The 25443-nt window shown below is 41.2% G+C and overlaps 1 protein-coding gene across 3 annotated transcripts in view; it reads right to left on the bottom strand.

The window, feature by feature from the left end:
* Nucleotides 1–25443, bottom strand: part of FOCAD (focadhesin) — a 301056-nt gene that overhangs the window by 77192 nt on the left and 198421 nt on the right. For all 3 annotated transcript variants that reach the window (XM_084773534.1, XM_084773535.1, XM_084773536.1), the window contains 2 exons: nucleotides 23238–23423; nucleotides 17001–17122 (listed from right to left, as the gene is read on the bottom strand). In XM_084773534.1, coding sequence (XP_084629660.1) covers nucleotides 17001–17122; nucleotides 23238–23423 — 308 coding nt within the window. The remainder of the gene's footprint in view (nucleotides 1–17000; nucleotides 17123–23237; nucleotides 23424–25443) is intronic.

Genomic DNA, 25443 nt, shown 5'->3' with positions numbered 1-25443 from the left:
CCTCTAGCTGGCAGGAGAGCCAGAAGTGGGCACAAACAATTGCAAAGCAGGACTAAGAAGACTCTGTAGGACATGAGACAGAAGAGAACACTGAGACTGATCCTGACTTGTCAATCACTTCTGGTGCCACTGCTGTCTTTCCATCAGATGGACACTGAGACCATGAAATGAACTGGAAGAAATTATTAAAACTATTTTTCTGAGCCAGATGCGGGGGTGCATATCTGGAATCCCAGCACTCGGGAGGCAGAGGCAGGTGGACCTCTGTGAGTTTGAGGCCAGCCTAAGAGAGTCCAAGGCAGCCAAGGCTACACAGAGAAACACTCTCTCAAAAAAACAAATAAAAAGCAAAAGAAAAACCAAACCAAACCCTTTTTTTTCTGACTGTACTCATGCTGCCAGGTGGAGTGGGGAGAAGAGCCTTGCCACCAATAGAAGGAATGAGCCCTTAGCCCCTGTTTTTTCTTGTACTATGCAGGAACTATACAATAATCTAGCCATGTGTCCAGCTGGAAAGGAGGTCCTCGGTTTTCATCTCTTTTCTCTCTTTCTAAATGTTTTCCCACTTTCCTATGAATTATGGCCCCTACTCACAAAATATATTATCCTTAGCTCCTATTTTGATAACCAAAGTTAATAGAGACAACATTCAAATAACGCAACGTGAATCTCTACCTCTTAAGAAATAGAAAATATTTTCAGACTATCCTGCCATAAATCCACAGATATCTTTGTACAAAGAATTCTTTTCAGCCTTAACACACTGATGGAAAGAACACTGGATCCTTTGGAAATACAATAGTCTCGATTCTTTCTTAATATTGAGCATGAAAGGGGAAAGAAGTGTAGGAAAATGTGAATGAGCAAACGGCAGGTGGAGCTTCGAAAAAGAAAGCTACTCATGCCAGGAAACCCATTGGAAAGAGGTCATCAGGCGAAGACCCAGCAAATCCTCCTGCAGCTCTGAACAGGCTGAGAGTGGACACAGGGACTCAGGGACCCAGGAACCCAGAGGAACACTAGGTTCCAGCCTGGAGTGGAATGTTTTATGGAATTATACTTCCATCTTAGGGTGCCCTGGAATTAGCTGAGTCTTTAAAAGCACTCTCCTACGTGTTCCCTCAGTAAAAACACTTAGGCGAACAGAGTGACTACAGCCAGGCCCTTTTCATTTGCGTCTCAGGACAAAAGGCTTTCCATAACCATCATTAGCAAGCTATTCCAATTCCATACGCAGTTACAGATATTGCCTATTCTTGAGGTTGAAGTTGCTAGCCTGAAAAATAAACTCAATTGGCATTAATAAAGCATATTTTGCTATGCCAGTTAATAAGTCTTCAGGAAATCTAGCCAATGAAATAATTCCAAATTGTGAAACTGCAGACCTAGTTACTCAGGAGCTAACACAGCAAGGTCAGTAGCCACCATGTCACTGCATTGTAATAAACACAAGAAACTTAGTTTTTCCTATAAGTAACCATACATGCTCTTTCAGTGACAGCTGTGTGAGGAACAGCTTCGGCACACGGGCCCTCTGTCTTCAGGAAGAGTAAGAGGAACGTCTAGACATGTATGATGTAATAAATATGATGAAACATCACTCATATGCCTAAAAAGGAGGCCAGGCAAACATGCAAAGGGACAAAGCATGCTAAGTAAGGAACCGAGAATGAGGGCTGGAGCAGGCTCCAAGGTTAAGAAGAGTGCTCATGGTAGATCTCACCGAGAGGCTTAAGTCTGAGTGAAAATTTGCTGATGATGAAGACACAAGTGCTAAAGGCAATACAGAAGGGTTCAGGTATTGGAAAAGTTCCTCAGAATAGTAAATATAGTTATATCATATGACTGAGCAGTTCCACTTCTAAAAAGAATCCACAATTATTTCAAACAAGAGTTTGTAAATTCCATACCACCATGTTCACAAAAGCAAGCAAGCAAACAAACAAACAAACAAAAAACCCAAAGAACAACAACAAAAAACAAAAAACAAAAAAGGAAATAACCTAAATATCCATCCATGGGTTATAAGACATTATATGTATACATAAGATATTATCCAAATAAAGTCCTACTGCACGTTGTAATACTAAGCTATAGAGGAGCCCTAAAAATATACCAAAGAGAAGAAAAGACAGACACAGGAGATCATGTTACAGTATTATGTACCTATACAGGATAAGCAGGATGAGCAGAATGGACAGAAAGCAGATTAGTGGTTGCTGACAGAGGCTAAGAAAGAGCGAAGACAGGGAAGCAAGAAGGGGCTATTAATGAGAACATGGCTCATTTGGAAGTGATTAAAATATGTGAAACATTAGGAAGGGAAGAGTTGTATGATGCCATTGCTTGTTAGAAGCAGTGAGTCTTAAACTTTAGCGTGCCCAACTGTCTGCTCTGGATGTCATCTCAATCTATGGCAAACAAACAGCAGGAAAACCAGCAAGCACAGCAAAGGCTACTTGAGGACACAGGGCTGGCCTGGGTGAGAAGAGTAAACAATCCAGAGGATCCAGAGTGGGCAAGCTGACGAGAAGGAACATGACAAGGAACGGCCTGGTAGACTAACAGATTCTTCTGGGTCATTTTCACAACTTGCTTCCGTTCTTCGTAAAAAGGAGGCACGCTTGGGTGTTGGAAGGGACAGGATAATCTCAGTTACATTGTATAGGGACCTAGCTGACTACTGTGCTGACAGCAGACTAGACAAAGCACTGAGCAGGAAAGCCCTGCAGAGGTGTCTACAGCCATCCAAGAAAACACTGACTCTTCTGTATCCGGTATGACAGTACCTCCAAGTCAGTGAGCTGGGGGTAGGTATAGACAACACCCTACTCACTTCTGCTGACCCGCACACCTACAGACACTTGAGTTTTGACAAACAAGCCAAATCCATATAATGGAAAAAAGATAGCATATTCAATAAATGGTGCTGGTCTAACAGAAGGTCCACATGTAGAAATATGCAAATAAATCCATATTTATCACCCTGCACAAAACTAAAGTCCAAGTGGATTAAAGACCTCAACATAAAACCAGATACACTAAATCTGTTAGAAGAAAAAGTGTGGAAGAGCCTTGAAATCACTGACACAGGAGACAACTTCCTGAACAGAACACCAACAGCCCAGGCTCTAAGATCAACAATTAATAAATGGGAGCTCATGAAACTGAAAAGCTTCTATAAGGCAAAGGACACTGTCAACAGAACAAAACAACAGCCTACAGACTGGGAAAAGATCTTCACCGACCCTCCATCCAATAAAGGGCAAATATCCAAAATGTATAAAGAACTCAAGAAATGAAACAGCACCAAACCAAATAACCCAATTAGAAAATGGGGTACAGAGTTAAACAGAGAATTCTCAACAAAGGAATCTCAAATGGCTGAGAAAGACTTAGAGAACTTGTACAACTGCTTTGAAAATCAATCTGGTGCTATCTCAGAAAATTGGGAATAGTGCTACCTCAAGACCCAGCCATACCACTCCTGGGCATATACCCGAAAGATGCTCCACTGTACAAGGATGTTTGTTCAACTATGTTCATAGCAGCTTTATTCATAAGAGCCAGAATCTGCAAAACAACCTAGATGTCTCACAACTGAAGAATGAATAAAGAAACTGCGGTACATTTACACAATGAAATACTATTCAGTTTTTAAAAACAAGGAAATCTCGAAATTTGCAGACAAATGGATGGAACTAGAGACAATCATCCTGAGTGAGATGACCTGGACCCAAAAAGACATGCATGGTATAGACTCACTTATAAGTGGATTTTAGAGACGCCACCCAGCAGGGGGATCGGGACAGATACTGGGACTTGCAGCAGGAGTCTGGGCTAAGAGCTGCAAGCTGTTTGAAAGAGTTGGGGATGGAAAGACAGGTGAGGCTCAGGGGGAGGGGCTTGCCAGGAGATCCACAAGGAGACTACCATGGCTGGAGGATCTGGGCTAACTCATGGAGATATCCTGCCTAGAAACAGAAGTCACAAACATAAGATACTGTTGGGAGAAAGGGGGGAAAGTACATTTTCTCCCCATAGATGTTTGCCTAATGGAACTACATAACTTGTTCTGCTTCTTTAACAAACGCCATCATGTGATTAAAAAGATAATACCCATTTTAACAGCCATTAACTACTATAAGTCAAAAAATGGAAACTTTTGATGAGGTTCTTTGTGAAACAAGAACGTGAGACAGAGAAAGCAGTATGCAAAACTGACTGATAAACAAGTATTTGCTATTAATTTTATGATTCCAACTTAATAAATCAGGACAACTTCCCTACTAACAATTATCATCACAACCACCCTCACCCCTGCTGCCACCACCACCAACAACAACAACATCACTCCCTACCACCTCCACCTCCACCACCACCACCAACAACAACAACATCAACATTACTCCCTACCACCTCCCCACCACCACCACCACCACCACCAACAACAACATCTCCACCATCACTCCACCACCACAACCACCACCACCACCAAATTTAACAACATTCCACCACCGTCTCTACCCCCACCTCCTCTAATGTCACAACAACATAGGAAAAGAATTAAAGGTATTTGACTTCAGTTGCTACATGGGGTATAAACCGCCACACTCACTCTTTCTGCGTTCCCAGAAGGAAAAGCGTTTTCACTTGTTAGAGGCCCTAAAAGACAGTAACTGCACCAACTGTTCATGAGTAAGAGGCTTCAACTTTCTGTCATTAGTAATCCTGCCGCCACAAAGTAACTTTCATGTCACCCCTCCCCACTCATAAATAGTAAGAGAAGGGAGGACTTAAGAGGATGCCTTGTTAAAGTGCAAAGCCATCATCTCTTTCTAAGTAGTTTCCAGACATTCAGTTCCCCCACCTCTCCCCTCCATCGTTGTCTCCCGACCACCCCCACCATTTCCCATCAGGATAACATTAGCTTGAAAGCTGACAATTCAATCACATCTCAAACAACCATTTACTCTGTTATTTAATAGAAGGGGAAACCCAGTTACCATAACAACTCACATCCACATGGTAATTACGGAGTATCTAAAACACAGCAAACCATACTTTTCACAGTATTTGCTAGGGAGAATCTGTAAGAGGCACGGATATAATTTCTTCCCACTATTATTCGCAATTTTCATCTAGTTTCATATTTCATGAATGTGAACACTACTCCCTTAAAGACATATTTCTAAGACAAAGGAGCAATTGAAAGAAAAGGTGAGGCTGCAGTTCTTATATTTCAAACAAGTGGTTACATAATAACTAATTTGAGCCAGCTTGGAGAAAAATTAAAGAATTAGAAAAAGCAAAATTAATTTATAATGTGTAAAAAATCAAATAGTGATCACTTACTTAAAGAGAGAGGGCAGAACCAAATACTTTATTCAGAGTACAGTTTCTAGTGTGGCTGAATAAGGTTTCTCTAAAGTAAAAATGGAAAAACGGCTCATTACTTAATGCTAAGCATAAACATGGCTAGGTGACACTAACATCTGTGTCACCAAGAAGGGAGAAGGTAATAAAATGTGACTGCCATTCTCATCCTGGGATAAGCCACCACTGCCCTATTTAGATGAGAATGTCATGTCAAAGTGGGAAATGCCAAAAGATAATGAGACTGTTGGCAAATTCCAGGGAAGGAAACTGTCACTCACCCCCAGCTTCCTCCCAAAGGGCTAGAGGAAGGCAACAGAGAAGTCTGTAAGATGGAGAATGACCACTGGGGGGCCCTGATTAAAGAGAGAGAGACCACGTGGTCTTACCTGAGTCTCAGAAAATGGTAGTCATGTGGGATTAACTCACTATCAGACATAGATTGGCAATCCTTGCCAGCACATAAGAGCATGGTGGAATATTAGCTTTCTTAAAACAGCAGAAAATAAGGGAAAATTTATAAGAGATGATTTTGTATAAATAGTTCACCATTGCATTGAAAAGTCTTAGTTTAGCTAACACATGGTTCTTGAGAAGTATTAATAAAGTATAATATATGAAATAGATGTCAAATATGAAAATAGCCCTTCCAGACTGGCACATAAGGGGCTTACAACTCATTAACTGTTAACAAGCACAATGCACTTAACAGCTCTCTGAGACCTACAAGGGAATTAGATCCTACAGAAAGTAGAGCCGGAGAGAGAATCAGGCTGACACAGAGTATCACAGCTTGCAGGAATAGCAACCAGGAGGTAGATACCCAGTGCTAACAAGGACCCCAGTAGGGAATCCCAGACTGGACATAGTGAGGGATGAGCTGAACCATCAATGGACCAGAAACTTCACTCATTAGAGGACCACACACCTCTGCATGTTCTACTCTGAAGAGCTCGACCAAATTCTCACAATGTGTAGACAATAAAAATCACCCCATTCAGCTGGTATCCAGGAAGGGAAAGAAACCATTCTGAGATACACCGTAAGAGGAAGCCTAACAGCATCTGAACTGCAATTGTCCTGCCGCCGCCTGCAAAGTGCTGAGGCATAGTCCAACAGGCCAGGCCCCAGCTGGGTTTATAAGAGCTTAACAAACCTGGAGGGAGGGAGATATATAGCTCCAATGTCTTTTATCCTTCCATGTACAAAACACATACATAAATCATGGCTACTCTAGGTTACCTTGCCTTAAGGCAGTAAAAGGAACTGAAACTTACTACTGAATCACACTAATTAAAAATAAAAAAAAAAGACCTTAATTATACAGTTAAAGAATGATTCCACATCACCACAATGCCCTTACCACTAAGTGATTGAAGGTCTACTTATTTCAATTCCTTTTATATCATGTCCGGTTTTTGGGAAAAGAATGAAGTATAGTAAGAGGCAAAAATATGTTTCATGGAATCGAGCAAGAAAAGGAACCAGAGTCAAACAGTGAGTACTGTTGGAATTCTCAGTCTGGGGACTTAAAACTAATTATTCATGTGCAACGGCTGTGAAGGACACAGTAGACAGCATGTAAGGACAAAGGGCAAAGTCCTACGGAGGAAGCAAAAGCCCTGCTGCAGCAGACATGGAAGCCTGGGTTTAATAGATTTGCCTCAACTAAGAACAGGACACCGAAACTTAAGGAGATCTTAACAGAAATCTCCAGATTTGAAAAGCAAAGAGAAAACACCAACAAACTAACAAAAATAGAGTGTCCAAGGTCTGTGGGAAGGGCTGCCAAACATGCAATATACATAATGATCAACCGTAAAGGCCTGGTCAAGAGAGCAAACTCTCCTGGGCCTGGGTGGCAACTTAACATTCCAGTTAGGCATATCGAGTGACCTGGCAGGGGATCATCGCTGAAAAAGGCAGTGCCACCCTCTGCCATGCTACGGAGGCGGGCAGGATAAGGAACCCTTCCCAGAATTCCGCCCCTAGAATGCTCTTACAGAGCGCAACCCTGCGGTTCTGGTCAGCCTGCTTGTGTGAGTTACTAAGTGAAACTCCCGCCCCCCTTTTTTTTCTATTCTTGTTCTAGTCATATTTTCCCTAACATTGTGGGCTTCCTTTCTTCTTCTCTAAAGCAATGCAGTAGAATTCTATACCCTATGAAATGGACTTTCAAAAATTAAGGTGAAGCAGAGTTTATCAGGCAAAGCTTGCCTTTAGGGACAAATTTTTCTTTTAAGCACCTTTTACATTGAAGAAAAAAATACAGATTGAAGCCTCAGAGCTACAGGAAGACAGGAAGAACATCAGAAAAAGAACACAGAAAGGGAAAGTAAAATCTGATTTTCATAATCTTAATTGATCTAACAGTCCATTTGTAAAAAATAATAACACACTTACGTGTAACTGAGATGGATGGCAGCAATGATCCTGTATTTGTTACTTTTGTGTAGCTGGGAACAAAACCCCTGGAAGAATGAAAAAGGAAGGGGTCTGATTTGGGCTGAGGGATTCAAAGCTTTCAGTCTAAGGCCCTTGGCTCAGTTAACTCTGGACCTAAAATAAAAACAGAGCAGTACAGCGGCAGGATCACGAGGAAGACAAGCCTATTGACTGCATGGGAGGGAAAAAGAAAGAAAGAAAGAAAGAAAGAAAGAAAGAAAGAAAGAAAGAAAGAAAAAGACACAAGGAGGAGCCAGGGCTAGCTACAGGCCTCAAGGATACACCTCCAGTGGATGATAGCAAGCTCCATCCTGCCTCTCACTTCTCAATAATGCCATCACCAAGGGAACAAGTGTTCAACACATAAGCCTAAAAGAGATACTTCCTACTAAAACCCAACAGATACCAAGGACCGAGATCAGGGATTGGATTATTTACAATTATAAGACACAAATCCACGTAAGAATGGGTGAAGTGCTGCTTGTAGATTGAATTATAGATACTTATTGTCAACTCTAAGGCAATCCAAAAAACAAAGAGTAAACTTAAAAAGCATTTCTGTTAGGCTAACAAGAAAGAAAATGGAATCGTATAAAACTTCCAAGAGTAGACAGTAAAATTAGAAGTAATAGACACAATCAACAAAGATAAAAGTGTAACAGCTTAATAGAACTAAACCATATCAATAATTATTCTGAAAGTCAATGTTCTATATGAACTGAAAACAGGCAGTGGTGAAAGTCAAGAAAAAACCAAGAGCCAATTGTATACCTTCTATAAGGACACTGCTTTAAATACAATGACACACATAAATCAAAAGTGAGTGGATAAACATACAATGATAACACTGATAAATTAGGCATGTATATGTTGGCTATTCATGCCTACTCAAGTGGCAAAGAATGCCCACAAGACTCTCTTTGTAAACTTTGTAAACCCTCAAGGCAGGAAAGTGGCCTGAGACAGCCCAGCAGCCAGCCCCTCCCCCAGACCTCTCTAACTGTTAGTAACAGCATGTCTAGCCTCTGTAACTGTCACAAAGGTCATCTCCAGCCCCTCAATAGGTCCCTTCCCAGATTATGCTAATTTTAAGTGAAAAGTCTGAACAAAAAGCTGCCTATCCCTGAGCAAGAAAATCCACCAATCCCTGAACTCCCCCAAACTCAGGACTTGAAACCCCACCATTCCTCATCCTGAAAATCTCTGCCCTAGATAGCTCCACCCACAAGGAATCCTAGAGAAAGGCTGTATCTGCTCAAGCTCCCTGCTGTTCTCTCCCAGGAGCAGGGGCAGCCAACCCACTCTGGACCCTCCCAATACATCTCTTTTATGAGCTTTGCTGTCTGCTGTGACTCTCTCATTGGAAGAAGCCAAGAAGCAATGAAGAAAGGAGCAAAGAAGTGGAGCAGGGCTGAGGCTCCTGAACTTCTCGCTTCAGCTGGGATGCCCTCCCTTGGGAGCTGCACTGCCCGTGCTGAGGAGGCCTACTTTCAGAGCTGTGTGGTTTCTGGGCACCTGTGTCTCAGGATTCCCTTCCACTGGGATTCCTTCTCTCCTCAGAGCTGTATGGGTCCTGGGCTTCCAAGGCCCAGGACACCCTTCCATCTGAGCAGGAAGGCAACAGTGTATGTATACTGATCTCAGGTAAAGCCTTTAATCTCAGCACAGATAGGGAGGCAAAAGCGGATGGATCTCTGTGAGTCTGAGGCAGTCTGATCTACATAGTGAGTTCTAGGACAGCCAGAGCAACATAGTCTGACCCCGCCTTGAAAATAAACAAGTAATAATAATGTTGATGATAATGACAATAATAACAGCTAAACTTGGGGCGAGCAAGATGACCCAGAAGGCAAACGCACGCGCTGGCAAAGCCGTCTTGAGGTCGGTTCCCGGGCTCCACATGGTAGAATGAGAGAACCAGGTTGTTCTCTGACTTGTACACGTTCTGAGGTGCATCTGGGCCTGCACCCCCCCCACACACACACGCACACACACACAAAATTCTATTAAAAAAATGAATTGGAACAGAAACCATTGGGAAAAAAACTACAAGCTAGTTCTTTGAAAAGGTAAAATAAAAACAGTAAACCTGTAGCCAATCAAACTAAGAAAAAACAGAGGAGGAAATTAGCTACATTTGAAATAAAGAGAAGGTAGGACTCGAGACCCTACAGAGAGAGAGAGAGAGAGAGAGAGAGAGAGAGAGAGAGAGAGAGAGAGAGAGAAGGAGAAAAATAATTAGAAGGGTAATGAAGAACATGGTGTACAACTGAATGCCCCAAACTAATAGCCTAGATAAATAGGCCAACGCCTTGAAAAGCACAAAGTTCACATGAAAAGCATATATCTGAATAGGTCTACATCTTTTAAGAAAAATTAACTTTTAAATAGTTATTAACCTTTCAGAATGGAAGTACAGGTCTCAGATGTGTTCACGGCTGGCTACCGCACACATGTGAGGACGTAGTCATTCTGACTCTCCACATTTCTTTTAGAAGAGCGAAGCAGATACTTCCTCTCCTATGAAGTCAGCCAAACCCTCAACTTGAAACTAGACAAAGACATTGACAAGAAATCCACACAACTATATTACCCATAAACATAAATACAAAACTCAAAAGCATGAGCAAATTGAATCTGACAACGTAAAAAAAAAAAATACACATCACAATTAGTGGTATTTATCCATTTGAGGATGTATAGTAGACAGATAACACGCTGTATCAATAGATGCAGAAAAGGGAACTCAAACCCCATTCATGATAAGAAAGAAGGAAGGAAGGAAGGAAGGAAGGAAGGAAGGAAGGAAAGAAAGACAAAACAAAAGCAAAGCAACTCTTTCTAACTAGTTTAACCAAGGTTTAGTCTCAGCTTGACAAGGACAGTGTACACAACACCATCAGCCAACAGAATACACAATAGCAAAAACCTGCAAGTGCTTGTTTGTTTGTTTGTTTTAAAGATCAGAGCAAGGCAGAGATGTCCATTCTCAGCAGTCCTCTTCAGCGTCATGCTGGAAGTCCTCACTGATGCAATGTAGAAACAGAGAGTGTAACACAGACTGAAGGAAAAGAAAAAAAAATGAAATTGCCTCTGCCACAAACAATGTAAGTATTTACATATAAAATCCAAACTAGCTAAAAGATCCAGAATTAGTTACTTCAGCAAAGCCAGAGTGTACAGGATTAATATGCAATTGCTTTCCTATATATTTATAGTAAATAAATAGATATTAAAATTTGAGACTCAGTGACTATTGTAATCACCCAAAATAAATGTATGGCTATAAATCTATGAAAATATTTAAAAGATCAACATGAGAAAACCCCCAAAGTATGAAAAAATCAACATTAAGTCAAAAAACTAAAGAGACACTGATGCTCATGAACAGGAAGATTTAACCATAATCTATGGTCCAGTGGCATCCCAACCAAAACCTAGAATGTTATTTCAGAAACACCAGCACACTGATTCTAACCCTCATATGGCAAAGAAAAAAGAAGAAAGGGGGGCTAGAGAGATGGCTCCGCAGTGAAGAGCACTTACTGCTCTCAGAGGACTAGGGTGCTGGTAGAACACGGTAGCTCATGTGGCCTGTAACTTCAGTTCCAGGGGATCTCATGCAGTCTTCTGGCCTGTGTAGGCTCCTGTACAAATGTAGACTCATAAATTCATACAGGCATGCACACTCACACATGAAAATAGATGGTAGCTGAGTAGTATTCCATTGTGTATACTCAGTAAATATTCAGCTTTTAAAAACAAAGAAACCTTGAAATTCGCAGGCAAAGGGATGGAACTAGAAATGATCATCCTGAGTGAGGTGACCCAGACTCAGAAAGACATGCATGGACATTAGCCCAACATAGATGTCCTCTGAGAGACTCCACCCAGCGGGGGATCGGGAGAGATGCTGGGACTTGCAGGCAGATTCTGGGCAGAGGGCAGAGAGTTATATGGAAAGGTGGGGTTGTGGAAGGACCCTAAGGGTTCAGGAACCCCACAGGGAGACCACCAAGCCAGGCAGATCTGGACACAGGGGCCTGCACAAACTGATGAACTAACCAACGTCAATGCATGCAGAGAACCTAGCCCCTCTGTTCAGCTGTAGCTAACGGGCAGCTCATTCTCTCCGTGTGTATGAGGGGTGGGGGACAACTGCCTCTGACATAACTCTGGTGGATGCAATTTCATCACTTCCCCTTGTGCACAAAGAGGAAGGGGATGCAGGCTATCCTGATAGGCTGTGGTCAAAAGGTAGGGGAGGACTCCTCCCCCCCCCCCCCCCCCCCCCGCATTAAAGGTCTAGGGGAGGGGAAGAGGCAGAAGAGGAAGGGAGGGTGTGAACAGGAAGATATGAGTGAGCCAGTGTAATATAAATAAATTATAATAAATTTTAAAAGAAAATACATGAGAGGGGAGAAAGAAAGATGATAGACAGACAGACAATCTTTTAAAAAGCAACAATGAGGAATATTAGGCAAGTATGACTATGGGGCCTCAAGCCTTACTATTCAGCTATAGTAGAGAAGCAAATCACTGGCTTCTATGGGTACAATGAGCAAAAAGTCAAACAGAATGAATCCTAGTTGCAAAACACTTGGGTTATGTAATCATTTCAAATTTTAACAAAGCACCTACATGATTTATAATATGAAAACAGAATGTTAGCCTAACTAAATGCAAAGATGTACATTGTGCATGAGGATAAAGACTCTGTGGTCCAAAGATTGCAGTTCCCTGCCAAGTAAGCTATGGAATGGAGGTACTTATAATCCACATCAGAGCAGGCATGTGACATCTCAAAGCTGTGTTTATGGTTACACAGAAAAGCCTAGAATTAAAGTCATACTTTTTCACTGGGAGGTATATTCTTAGCTGACTGTAGTTAAGCTGTACTGTTGGCGGTTGGTCTGGTCGGCCCAAATGAGCAGACTCACATACCACTGTTTGTAACCTTGCCTAAGAATTTATGTCTGTTTGACCAATAAAAACCCATCATACCTGGGCAGGGCAAATGGGATAGGCATGGCTAAGGTTCTCGGGCTTTAGGGAAGACAACCGGAAGAGAGGAGGGGAGACCAGAGGAGGAAGAGCAGGCGCCATGGAGGAAGAAGCACATGGCCAGCGTGGATGGAGATGATGACAACTAGCAAGTATTTGGGATTATGGATGGGAGGTAGCTCGATAGGAATCATTAGAAGCAGATGGCATAGGATTGGGCAGGGTACGGGATACCTGTCCCACTATGGGAGGTAGTTTAGGGGATTAACATCTGCCCTGCCCCAGGTGAACCAAGGCTATTTTAAAATACAACAGGTGTCTGTGTTTCATTGATAGCTAGTGGGTTAGAAAATACCATAATAATAATTATAGGGCTAGTAATAAACATTAGGCCACAAAACTATGATTTGGGTAAAAGTACAGAAATATAGAGCATGGTAACAGAAATAGAAAACACACACCCCCAAGTAGGAGGAGTGGCCGGCAGAAGATACTGGAAGGGGAGAAATGACCGCTGACAGAGGAGCTCAGCTGATCCAGCAAAGACTGTGTTTACAGTGACAGTCACCAGTCCTTATATAAACATTAAACTCTGAGGGACCACAGCCTAAAACACACGCCTTAAAGTGTAAAATTCCTACGTGAAGAGAGAGCCTATCTACAAACTGTCTAATAAGCACACTAGATGTGGGATGCCTACTCAGTAAAATACTGACCTGCCATAAAGCAATGCAGACCCAGTGTGTGCTATAACATGGACAAATATTTTGAGTATTGTATATAAAATGAGTGGGTCTTAGGATGTGTGAATTATACCTTTTCTTTAAAAATTAATGAATAAAAGTTAAATTAAGCAGAAAAGAAAAATTTTTGTAATCTTGCTTCAGAGAAGAAAGAGCCATAAAAAGAAAAATATGACTATCTAGAGTCTTAAAAAATTAAAAATGTGATTTTCCAAAAGACAGTAATTGTTAAAGAAATGACAGGACTAGGTAAAAACATTTTCAAAATCCATTTCTAATGTACGATTTATATCCAAAATGTGTATAGTCCTTTTTTAGGAAATAAATTCTCAGGGAAAAAAAAATAGTGAAATGATCAGAGCAGACACATCATGGACAACCAAAAATGACAAACAGACCCATAAGAAGATCTTGAACACCATTCATCAGTACAGAAATGAGCCATCTACAGTTTCTACAGTTTCTAAAGCTAACCGTTCCTGTGATTAGCAGGGATGCAGGCAGAGAACTCTGGTACATTACAGTGGCACTCACAAGGAGACGCTGGGAAACAGTCTTCCAGCTCTATATAAAGCTCTACTTGCAGTCACCAGTTGCCCCAACAATCACATTCTTAACTATTTCTCTACGTAAAGGACAAAACAGATGTTAACACAAAGAATATATGAACAATTCAGTAATGAATTATCATGAAAATGTTTATACAACCACCAAAAACCAGAAACGAAGCAAAGGTCCACTACCCTGTAAAACAATGAGACCCTCAGGACAAACTTCAGAGACACAAAGCAGGGTTTGAAGAAACTTCTAGAAAATGCCGAGCAGACTCCAGGAAAACTAAACAAAACTAACAACAACAAGAGAAGCCAGAGCAAGAAGAAAAGCTAAGAGTCAAGGCCAGCTTTAAATGCTTCTGGTTGACCTGGAAGGGTGCAGTGATCGTCCCTAACTGCAGTTTGGTTGTCCACGATTTCTGTTGCTCTCAGTCATGGGTCGGTTAATTAGACTAGAAAATTCCACAAAGAAGTGATTTGCAGGTTTGAAGTTGCATGCTGTCCTGCGCAGTCTGAGGAAACCTTGTGCTGCGCCACTGTGAATGTGAAGCCTTCCTTTGCCCAGTGCATCTATGCTGTATGCACTACCTGCCCCTCAGTCCTTACTCACTCAGCGACTCCTCGGTTGCCATATCAGCTTTCAAGGTATTGTTGAGCTTGTATCCAAGTAACCCATGTTTTATTCAATAGTGGCTCTAAAACTTAAGAGTGGTGATACTGGTAAATCAGAAATGCCAACACAAAGCCAAGAAGTAAATAAGTAAAAGCTGTGGACTTAATAAAGAAAAAAAAATTTTAATTCACTTGATATGGTTGCTAAGCTTTACAGTAAGAAACTGAAATTGAATTCCAGGGTTCAGTTTCCAGACTCTTCCACTTAGCTGTTTTATGATCTTGAACAAATTAACAGGATCTACCTCAGAACGTGGATGTGGAGATTAAATGAATGAATATATTGTGCTCCTCTGCTTATAATTCTGAGGTCATGTCCTAATAAAGCATTACAAACTGAAATGCCCTAACTTGACAATGAGCTTAATTAGCCTAACGTGGCAGGCAGGCATCGTAGCTCAGCCACACAGTAGCACACTGCAACATCCAGCAGCTCATCGCAGTGGTCATGTGGCTGGCTGAACTACAGTTTGCTACCCTTGCACAAGATCAAGAGAGAATACTGTTCTGCATGCTGCTGGCAGACAGAAAAATGAAAATTCAAAATACTGTTTGTACTTAAGCCGTATAACCTTTGGACCATCAAAAGAAAATTCAACAAACAGTAAGCTGAAACACATCATGCTAGGGATGTGTGTGTACACTATGTGCAGGAGTAGTGACACAGTAACTGTTAAAGTACACACTAACTGTAAGTTGTTATTATTGCAACTGTTATTAGTCAATTCTTCAACACTGTCATTATTTCTGGCTAAATAGTTTGAGAAACTAATGGATCATTCCCTCTATGCCTTTTTTTACCCCTGGGGGGGTAGTGAGTGTGTGTGTGTGTGTGTGTGTGTGTGTGTGTGTGTGTGTGTTCATGTGCATGCATGGAGGCTAGAAGAAGGTGCTGAACGCCTGGAGCTGGAGTTACAGACAGTTGTGAGTTGCATCATGTGGGTGCTTGACCCCAGTCTCCAGTTAAGGCAGTTAGCCTCCACAAACAGTATTCGCAGCGAACCACTGGGCCCTGTGAACCGAATCTGAACTATGCAATCCCATCATACAGTTCACAAAGCTTTGTTCAAAATGCTAAGTGACTCCCCAACACTACTGTCATGTGTTCACCCCTCGGATCTTCTAGGCCCTCCCCAACACAAGCTACAAGTACCTTAACCCAGACACGTTCTCTGTCATATGTGCAGCACATCCTACAGCTTCTGATACGTTACCTAAATTTAACATAGCTTCTACTAGCCCACGCCTTTTAAAATTTTTTCCATTCTGATAACTTTTCAAATCCACTTTCCCCAAACAGTTTAAACTTGGATTTGTCCTAAAAATACCTACATACAGAGCTTTAGGTGATAAAGGTAGCAAATCTTTCTTTTACACACTAAGGAGATGCCTGAGACTAATAATAGATAGAGAAATAACCTGCTTTCCTCTGTTTGGTTTAAACAATTTTTTTTCCCCAGAGAAACATTACTCCTCGCAGATTTCTCTCTAACTGAATGAGAGACACTGTGTTCAAAAAAGACTTCAGGCACTTTGCAGGAGGCAGCAAGATGACTCCACAATGAAGGCGCTTGCTTGCTGCCCAGCCTGACAACCTGACTTTCACCCACAGACGGCACAAGGTAAAAGGAAAAAATTGACTCCTACAAGTTGCGCTCTAAATTCTACACGTGTCACAAGCATGCAGCTATAAGCTAACTAACTAAAAAGGTAAAGGAGAGGGGTCAGAGGGTGGCTTAGCAGACAAGAGCACTTGCCTCTGAGTCTTATGCCCTGCGTTCAATTCCCAGAAACCATCCGATGAGAGGAGAAACACACTTCCTGCAAATTGTCCTCTGAGCGCCACGTGCATCACGGCACGCACAGGTATGCTATAACGTACACACATATAACCTATCTTTTTTTAAGAGTAAGAAATGGGCAGTACTTTTTCTTTAAGCTAAAATTCAATCTAAACAATGTAAATTAAGCATTGCTGAAATAAGTAAACAAGTAAACTCTTCGAGGCCTCTCCCTAATAACTCTGTTGGGCAGTGGGGAAGTGTCAACTCAAGAAACACAGGACTCCGTATTCTATTTGGTCAGCCATTAAAAGCAACCTTTACTTATTGTGGCAGAGGAAAAAAACCCTTCCAAACAAAATCAGGTTCATACCCACGGAGGGAAAGGACACAAAGAGGTGGATGGGGTACAGGGCAACACCTACTTCATGGACGAGGGCCAGGGTGGTCTGCTTGAAGCTTCGCCCTCTACTGGCCATCAGCCGGTTCAGTGGCTTGCCATCTTTACTCTGATACATGGCAACATCGTAACAAAACAGCATGCCACCTTTCAAAAGAAATAAATTCAGAATGAGCATTTTCAATGACAAAAAATAAATGTAAATTATATTCTCAGCAGTCCACAGTCAGAAAATCTATATGGAAAAATTATGAATAAAAACATAAACTGTTGCACAAATTATTATTTTTGAATATTGGTGTCAGAAGAAGGGAAAAAAACAGATGTGGTACAAATATTAACATTTAAAATGTAACTTACTTATAATAACTTAAAATTAACATTTATTAGTATAAATATTTACAAAAAAGAAAATTTATAATTTGCATTCATCTCACATTTCACAAACCATTGGTGCTATTAAACTTTATTCTAAAATAAGTTTCATTAAATAAAAGTATGTGCACATATTAATCTATGTCAATTCTTAATAACATAAGGCCCCTAGTCTATGGCCGCACATGAACAATCTGACCTCACATGGGCTTCAGCAGGCCTTTGGTTGGCCAAGCTTTCCCTGCCTTTGTAGCTATGGCTAACTGAGTTCTTAGCTGAACTTCCAGCACCAGGTAGGCCCCAAGGCGATCAAAAGCCAAGAAAGCCAGTAAAGTACCTGAGAGGTAACTTATGGCCACCCCAGGTAACTTAAGGAAATGTAGTAATTCTGAGTCAAGGAAAAGGCATATTCAAGGACCAAGATGACATAAAATATACAGACTACAACATTATCAACATCTATCCTTAGTATATGACTGACAAAAGTGCACACTTTATAAACACAGCTCAGTCTATTGTTTTGCACTGAGAAGACATGTTTAAGCAGGACCCAGATCAAGAAGCAAATCACTATGTGCATCTCAGAAGCCTCTGGGCACATCTTCCTGTCACACCTCCAACTCAGCGACAGCATAGCTTCTAACAGCCATTTTGCCTATCACGGCTCTTCTTATGGATGGAGTTAGACCACGGATGCTTTCACATGTGACTTCTTTCACGCAGCCTCATTGTTCTGAGAATCATCTTGCCCTTGCTGGCAGCTGTAGTCTACTCATCTTCTCATCATGCCCCTTCCCGTGAATATGCAACAACTCTACTCATTTTACATAGCACGCGTTTGCATAGCCCCTGAGTTAAACACTAGATGAACAGTACTACTATGAACTTATGTCTCTGGTAGCACCAATTGGGCTTAAAGTCTGTAAAAATAAAATTCCAAGTAACGTAGGAATTTGTTCCGAATCAATTTTCAAAATATCATAGGAACTTCTATTTGTAGCAGCTGCCCTCGTCACCTCACCAACAGCCATTGCTCGGCATCCCCAAGGAACTGTTCGGAAGCCCCCGTGGTTAGCAGAACTCATGAATAGTCAAGTCCCTTACATAAAATCACATAGTATTTGCATATAACCTATTCACTTCCTCCTGCATTTCTTATGACATCTATTATTTATAATAAATACAATACAGATGTGGCATAAACAGTTGGCTGTGACAAGCTGGGGACTAATAACAAGAAAAGGTGTGCACAGGTTCAGGACAACTGTAAACTTTTAGAAATATTTTTGATCTTTGGTTGGTTGAGTCCTCAGATGTGAAACCACGGGACTACAGGAACACCTGCACTTGGTATTTTCTGGTTTTTTGTCCATTCCAGTGCTATGACACATGATCTCATTATAGCTTTCTTGATGTTAAAGGGGACTATCTACTCATATGTTCAATGGACATTTGAACACCTCTTGAGGTCCTGTTGGACGGTGTGAATTTTAGTCATTTCCACCGGATCCCTTCTCATCCCCATCCGTTTCCTCCTGGAACCCCCCCCTCCCCAACAAGCTCCCTTCTATTTTCCTTTTTCCCTTTTGCATGTGATCCAATGAGTTTAATTATAGTTTTTTGCCCAAGCGTGGGTAGGAGATTATTCCTGGAGCAAAGGCCACTTAGGCTACAACACTGAAGAAAGTGACACCCGTCTCCAGCACCCTTAAATGTCAATAGTCTGTTCAAGAGTATGGTTGCGAAGGTCAAAGACCCAAGGGAGGAACCGCCTACTAGTTTTGCCCAGTGGTCTGGCAGTCAAGGGGCCTTCTAACTACTGTCAGACTCATGGATTAGTGCTGAGCCCGTCTTTCATCAGAGAGACTTCCTACTGCAGTGAGCTACAGTTAACGCTGGAAATGAGGGATGGTGGAATATCCTCTCTTCTAAGTGCCAATTCAAATGGTTTCTAGGTTTTCTATTAGGTACTTTTTATTACTTTGCCAAGGTTCTTTGTGCACTCTTCAGTTGTCCTTATCAGATATGTACATCGTAAACATCTTCAATATGTTTGTCATTCTTTTTAAATTAGAGCTTTCAGATCGGGGAAGATGGCTTAGTTGGTACTGTGAAGACATGATGCCTAATATTGATATAGAAGCAAGGTGTGGTGCCAACTGTTTGGAGCCCAGACACTGGGTAGGCAGAGACAGGTGGATCCTGCGAGCCAACCAGTGCCCAGGTGCAGCAAGAGGACCTCACTCACATAACAAGGTAGAAGACCAAGGAAAACACTACTCCCTACATGGAAGTGCACACATGTGCAGCCATGACACATGTGTATACATGGACCACACACCAGAGACACAAAAGAAGTAAATAAAAATAAACACAGTAGAACTTTTAATTACAGAGATTATGGCTTTCATCCCCATCATTGCTATCGATTTATTGACAACATGACTATGTGTGCTGCATTTTTGTGCTGTACTCTTTTGGTAAGCACTAATGCCCCATTACCAATTACTGTGAGTTTATAACAGTTCTTGGCATCTGATAGTGCCTGTCTTCCTACATTGCTGCTGCTGTTCTTCAAGACTGCCTTGGTTATTCTTGGGTATTTGTATTTCCACACAGTGTTTCAAATGAGAATGTTAATTGCCAAAAAACTTACTGTACTAATTATGATTTTTACTTGAATTTATATATTAATTTAAAGGGACCTTAAATTCTTACAATATGCAGCCTTCTATCCCATAAATATATATACATCATTATACTTATTATTTTTTCAATATTATTTCTGTAGCTGAAAACATACTGGTTGTTGCTTTGTTTTAGATATTCAATATTTATAATGCTATTACAGTTTTTACATTTCATTTTCTATTCATTATAGTATATATAACATAAAACTGATTTTTATATCAATCTTTATATAGATAGATATGCAGCAACCTGCTGAATAGAATTCAGCTACTAATCCTAATATACTTAGGATTGTCTATGAACACAAACATGTCATCTGCAGGTAATGGATGTCTTGTTTCTTTTTACTTCTTTTCCTCAGCTGACTGCACTGGCTATGGCTTCTAGCCTAGTACTGAGTGAGAGTGCTGATGTGCACTCAGAGGTTTCTCCACTATCAGACAGCAGGGTCAACTATGAGTACGTGTTGGTAATTGGTGGTTGCTCCTTATCAAAACAAAAGTTTCCATCTGTACATAATTTCCAAGGAGTCTTTTTGGCATCATGAACTTGTACTAAAGTTTTCAGATTTTTTTTTTCCTGCTCATCTGAGTATACTTAAAGACTGGTCAGCCTTTTAAATTAACATATTGGCTTTGAAACATTATATTAATTCTGTCTTACCCTTTACATATATTGCTCATGTCAACCTCCCCCCACCCTATCTTTCCACCTGCGCTCACATGAAAAGGGTGGAGAATAAGGTCCTGTCTTGTAACGTCACGGTCACCTTCTGATCCTAATGTTATGCTGGTCCCATAAAGAAACATTCATTTTCTCTATGTTCCTGCTATAGTCTGTATAAATTCAGTACTATTTCCCTTTTTCTCAATGAATTTTAGAAGAATTCATCAAGAAGCCACTTGTATCTAAGCTCTGTAGGAAAATTATTAGGTTAAAGTGTTCATACCCTGTCTTTCTCCTATCAGTTTCAAATTTTGAGGAACTTCTGTCTCTCAGGTAATTTTTGAAGGATAGTGACTAAAGTTGTTTGTGGCGTTTATCTTTCTTAGCAGAGCAGGATCTGAAGCAGCATTCCCTTTGGTGTTGTTCAGAAAGGCATTCTCAGCCTTCCATAGTCACAGATTTTGTAAAGTCTTCACTTTATGAGCATCTTTATGTCTTTGGCCACAGATTTTTATGATCTTCTGGTTTGCTATTCTTTCCTAGGCTCTTTCAAAGAGAAATTTGGTTCCTTTCCTTGTTTCTAATATGCATATTGAAAGCATACATTTCTGTGCTGGCTAGGCTTCTGCCAATTTGATACAAGCTAGAAATGCCTGGGAAGAGAAATCTCAACTGAGAAAACGCCTCCATCAGATTGGTCTGCAGCAGAATCTGTGCGGCATTTTCCTAACATTAATGATTGATGTGTGAGGGCCCAGCCTACTGTGACCAGTGCTGCCCCTGGGCTGGGTAAGGAACAGGGAACCAGCACCCAGCACCCTCAGTGATCTCCACTTCAGTTCCGGCCTCCTGGCTCCTGTCTTGAGCTCCCGCCCTGACTTCTCTTGGTGAGAGACTGTAAAGTGTAAGGGGAAATAAATCCCCTCCACCCCCAGTTTGCTTTTGGCTATGGTATTTCAGCAGAGCTATGGAAAGCAAATTAAGACCATTCCCTTCTAAAAACCACTGCGGTAGCTAGAGAGATGACTCCATTGGTAAAAGCGTGAGAACTTAAGTCTGGATTCCAGCTAGTGAGCATGCACGCGAGCATGCACAAACGCATGCCAACCATAGTATACACAGGTACACCTAAAGCTCTAGTGCTGTGGGAAGGGAAACCGGAGGGTCCCTGGGGCTTGCTAGCTACTAGCACCACTCCAGGTTCGGTGAGAAACTCTGTCTCAAAGGGATAATGTGGGAAAAGGACATGGTATGTCCTCCTCTGGCCTCCCTCCACAAATATACACATGGGCGAATGTACTCCCACACACACTGGGCATCTCCACACACATATCCACTTGTTCATACACATGCACACACACAAAATCAATCAGCCAACAGAAAAAAACATTGAAGCTACATCCTACAAGCTGTTACATGGTTTGTCTTTGCTATTGTGCAGTTCCAATTAAATTCTGAATGATCTTTATTGGTGCATTCACTGCATAAAATAATTGGCTCCACTGTGTCATTTCTATAAATGCACATCATGTGCTCTGATCATGTTTATGCCATCATCACCTCTGAGCTCCTACCTCCTCTCAGCACCCTTCCTCTGTCCGGGCTACTCTACTTCCATGCCCTATTTTTAAAATCAAGATTGCAAGCATGCAGTATAGCCTCCTCATTCTGACTATGCCACTCACTTAGTATGGTGACATACAGTTTTCCTGCAAATGACATGATTTTGCTCTTTATGTTAGAATATATATATATATATATATATATATATATATATATATATAATTATTATCATTAGTAGTAGTAGTAGTAGTAGTCATTCATCTGTTGATGGGCACAAGCTGATTTGTGACCAGTGACATACTAAACATAAAAGTACAAGTATATTATATTGTATTATATTATATTATATTTACTATATTATATATTAATTTTGATTGCTTTGGGTAAAACCAAAAAGTGGTACAGAGGGATCATAAGGCAGTTCAACTTCTCACCTTCTGGGAAACATCTATACTGCCTTCCATAGTGGCTAAGTTGATCTACAGTTCCAACAACAGTGTGTATGAGCGTCCCTTGCTCACTGTGTCTTTACCTGCATTTCTTGTTTGTTCTGTTGATAATGGCCCCTCTGACTCGGCAAACCTGAAATTTCAGTGGAGTCATGATTTCATTTCCACAATGGCTAAGAACATTAAAACTGCGTCCACACATTTGCTGGCCACTGGTTGCTCTTTTCTCCAACAGGCCTGGCCTCTGCCTGAGCCAGCTCCCAATCAAGTGAATATGCACAAAGGGGGGAAACTGTCGAAAATATTCTCCTCATTTTGGAATTTGAAGCTATCCATTTGTCTTTACGTCTACAGTTTCCTAATTCCTTTTCAAGTCTGGGTGTTTGTTGTAACTTTTCTACCTGTGTGTAAATGTTAACAGCAATGTCCTACCATGTAACTTGTTACAGTTCTACAGGAAGTACAAGTTGAGGCATGACACTATGAACGTGCACTTCACCACCATGTAGTGTTCTTACCTGCCAGGCCAGGTTTCAATCCTGGCTGCTTGTTTGTTTCATACATTTTCAGTACAAAATTGGGGATTCCTGCTACCGTCTTCCCTTGGTCTGCGCGGATGCCTCCCTTCAATGCAGAGTGATATATCCCACGGGGCATATTCACCATCTCTTGCTTCACAAGAGATGTAAAGAATTCCTCCAAAGCTGGAATAGAATAGAGTGAGCTCAAAACCCAAATAAGTGTGGCATCCCAGAAGAGAAGCACTCAGTTTTAACAGGTACACAGACATCTAGCTATATTTCCCGTTGAGCCTCACAAGGTGAAAGATAAACTATTGGCCATCATCAGTTTCTTAAACTTTCCCAAATTAGAACGAAGTACCGCACTGCGCAGGAATTCTTAGTTCTTGTTCTTCTTCTCTTCTTACATGTCATCCATTGGCAAGATCTTGTGGCTCCACCTTCAGAGTCCTTCTTTTACACCCACTCTTATGAAACCCAGCCTAGTTTTTATCTTTGCCCTTCCTCGAACAGACTAATATAAACACTAGCCTTTAGACTCTTCTTCCTCATGATCACCCGTGCCGCGTCCTCCAGCTAGAAGCTGAGGATGTCCCTTCCTTGCTTAATACCTCCAATAGATTTCACTGCATTTTTTTAAAGGAAAGAAAGAAAGAACAGAAAAATTGTACAGCCTCTGACCACAAACAAGGGATCATCATGACTCTTCCCTCTGGCCTTGTTTCTGTCATGTTCCCTTCCTGCTAACTTAAAAATGTCTTTCCAAATACCCTCTTCCTATTCTTCAAAAATATAGACTTGATGTGCTGTGTAGAACTGCAAGACTTGCTGGCTGTCTACCTGGAGCACACTGTTTCTAGACCTTTGGATATTTTCATAGAGCCCTTTTAGAACCAAGCACCATTCCTTAGCAATGTTAGCACAAGTAGTAAAAATGGAGAGATCCATTCATGGATCCTTCCATCCACTCCTTCCAAGGAAGCTCATGATCTTTGCCATTTGACATTGGGTGGACTACAAAACAACAAAAAGATGTAGGGACACAAGACAAGATGTAAAATAATAATAATAACAACAACAACAACAACAACAACAACAATAATAATAATCTGGTAAGACTTAGGGTTCCTATTTGAGTGTCATTTCCACAAGGACCACTAGAGGCTGCCCAATACAGAAATAAAAACAAAGCATTAGTGCTAAACAAACCACAGTGGAAAAAACAAAAAGAGAAACTACTGCATGTTCCTCTAATAGGAAAAGAAAGGCGAGGGTCCACCCATCCACATCCAAATTTCGTTAGGAATATTTCTACCTCAAGGTCTCTAAACGACCATGATTTAAAGTTAGCGCTCACAGGCACATCTCTTAAGTGTCCCTCTGTCTTTCTGTATAATCTCCTGGATGCAGCCAAACTTACCCATGCAAAGAGAGGAGGGGGACTGGGCAAGTAGCTCAGTTGGTAGAATACAAGGCAGAGCATGAGAACCTAGGTTTGATGCCTGGCACCTATACAAAAAGGCCAAGTGAGGCAGCGCACACATGCCATCCCAGCACTGAAGAGTCAAAAACAGAGGATGCCTGCAACTTGACAGACGACAGTCTACCTAAGTGGCAAGGCCCAGGTACATGCCAAAACTCTGACTCAGAAAGTAAAGATGTCGATCTGTGGTCTGCACACAGACAGACAGGCAGACAGACACATAATATTAACCTCTGTTCTATACACATGCATGAACATATGTAAAGGTGTACATACAATACACACACAAACTATTAACCTATGGTCTACACACATACACATATACATAAACAGGTACATGCAACATATATACACAATGCCAATCTCTGGTCTTTACACATGCACACACACAAACACACACACACTGTCAATGTCTAATCTATATACATGCATACACATATGTAAAGGTATACATATAATACACATCACAATGTATTAACCTCTGGTCTATACACATACATATACACTACACACACACACACACACACACACACACACACACACACACACAGTACTGAGAACACCTAATGAAGGCAGTTTCTAATGACTCCTCCATAGTTACCCTCTACCATTCTCAATACTGTTCTAAAACGAAGCTTGAAGAAACACAGCAACAGGCTGCTCATTGTTTCAACCAATGAAAGGCACTGGCAGGAGATCAAAGGGTAAAAATACAGTGAA

The sequence above is a fragment of the Acomys minous genome (assembly GCF_964271855.1).
Source record: "Acomys minous genome assembly, chromosome: 1".
Classification (NCBI taxonomy): Eukaryota; Metazoa; Chordata; class Mammalia; order Rodentia; family Muridae; genus Acomys; species Acomys minous.
The sequence above is the reverse complement of the archived record's forward strand: the minus strand, read 5'-3'. Positions and strand labels throughout refer to the sequence as shown.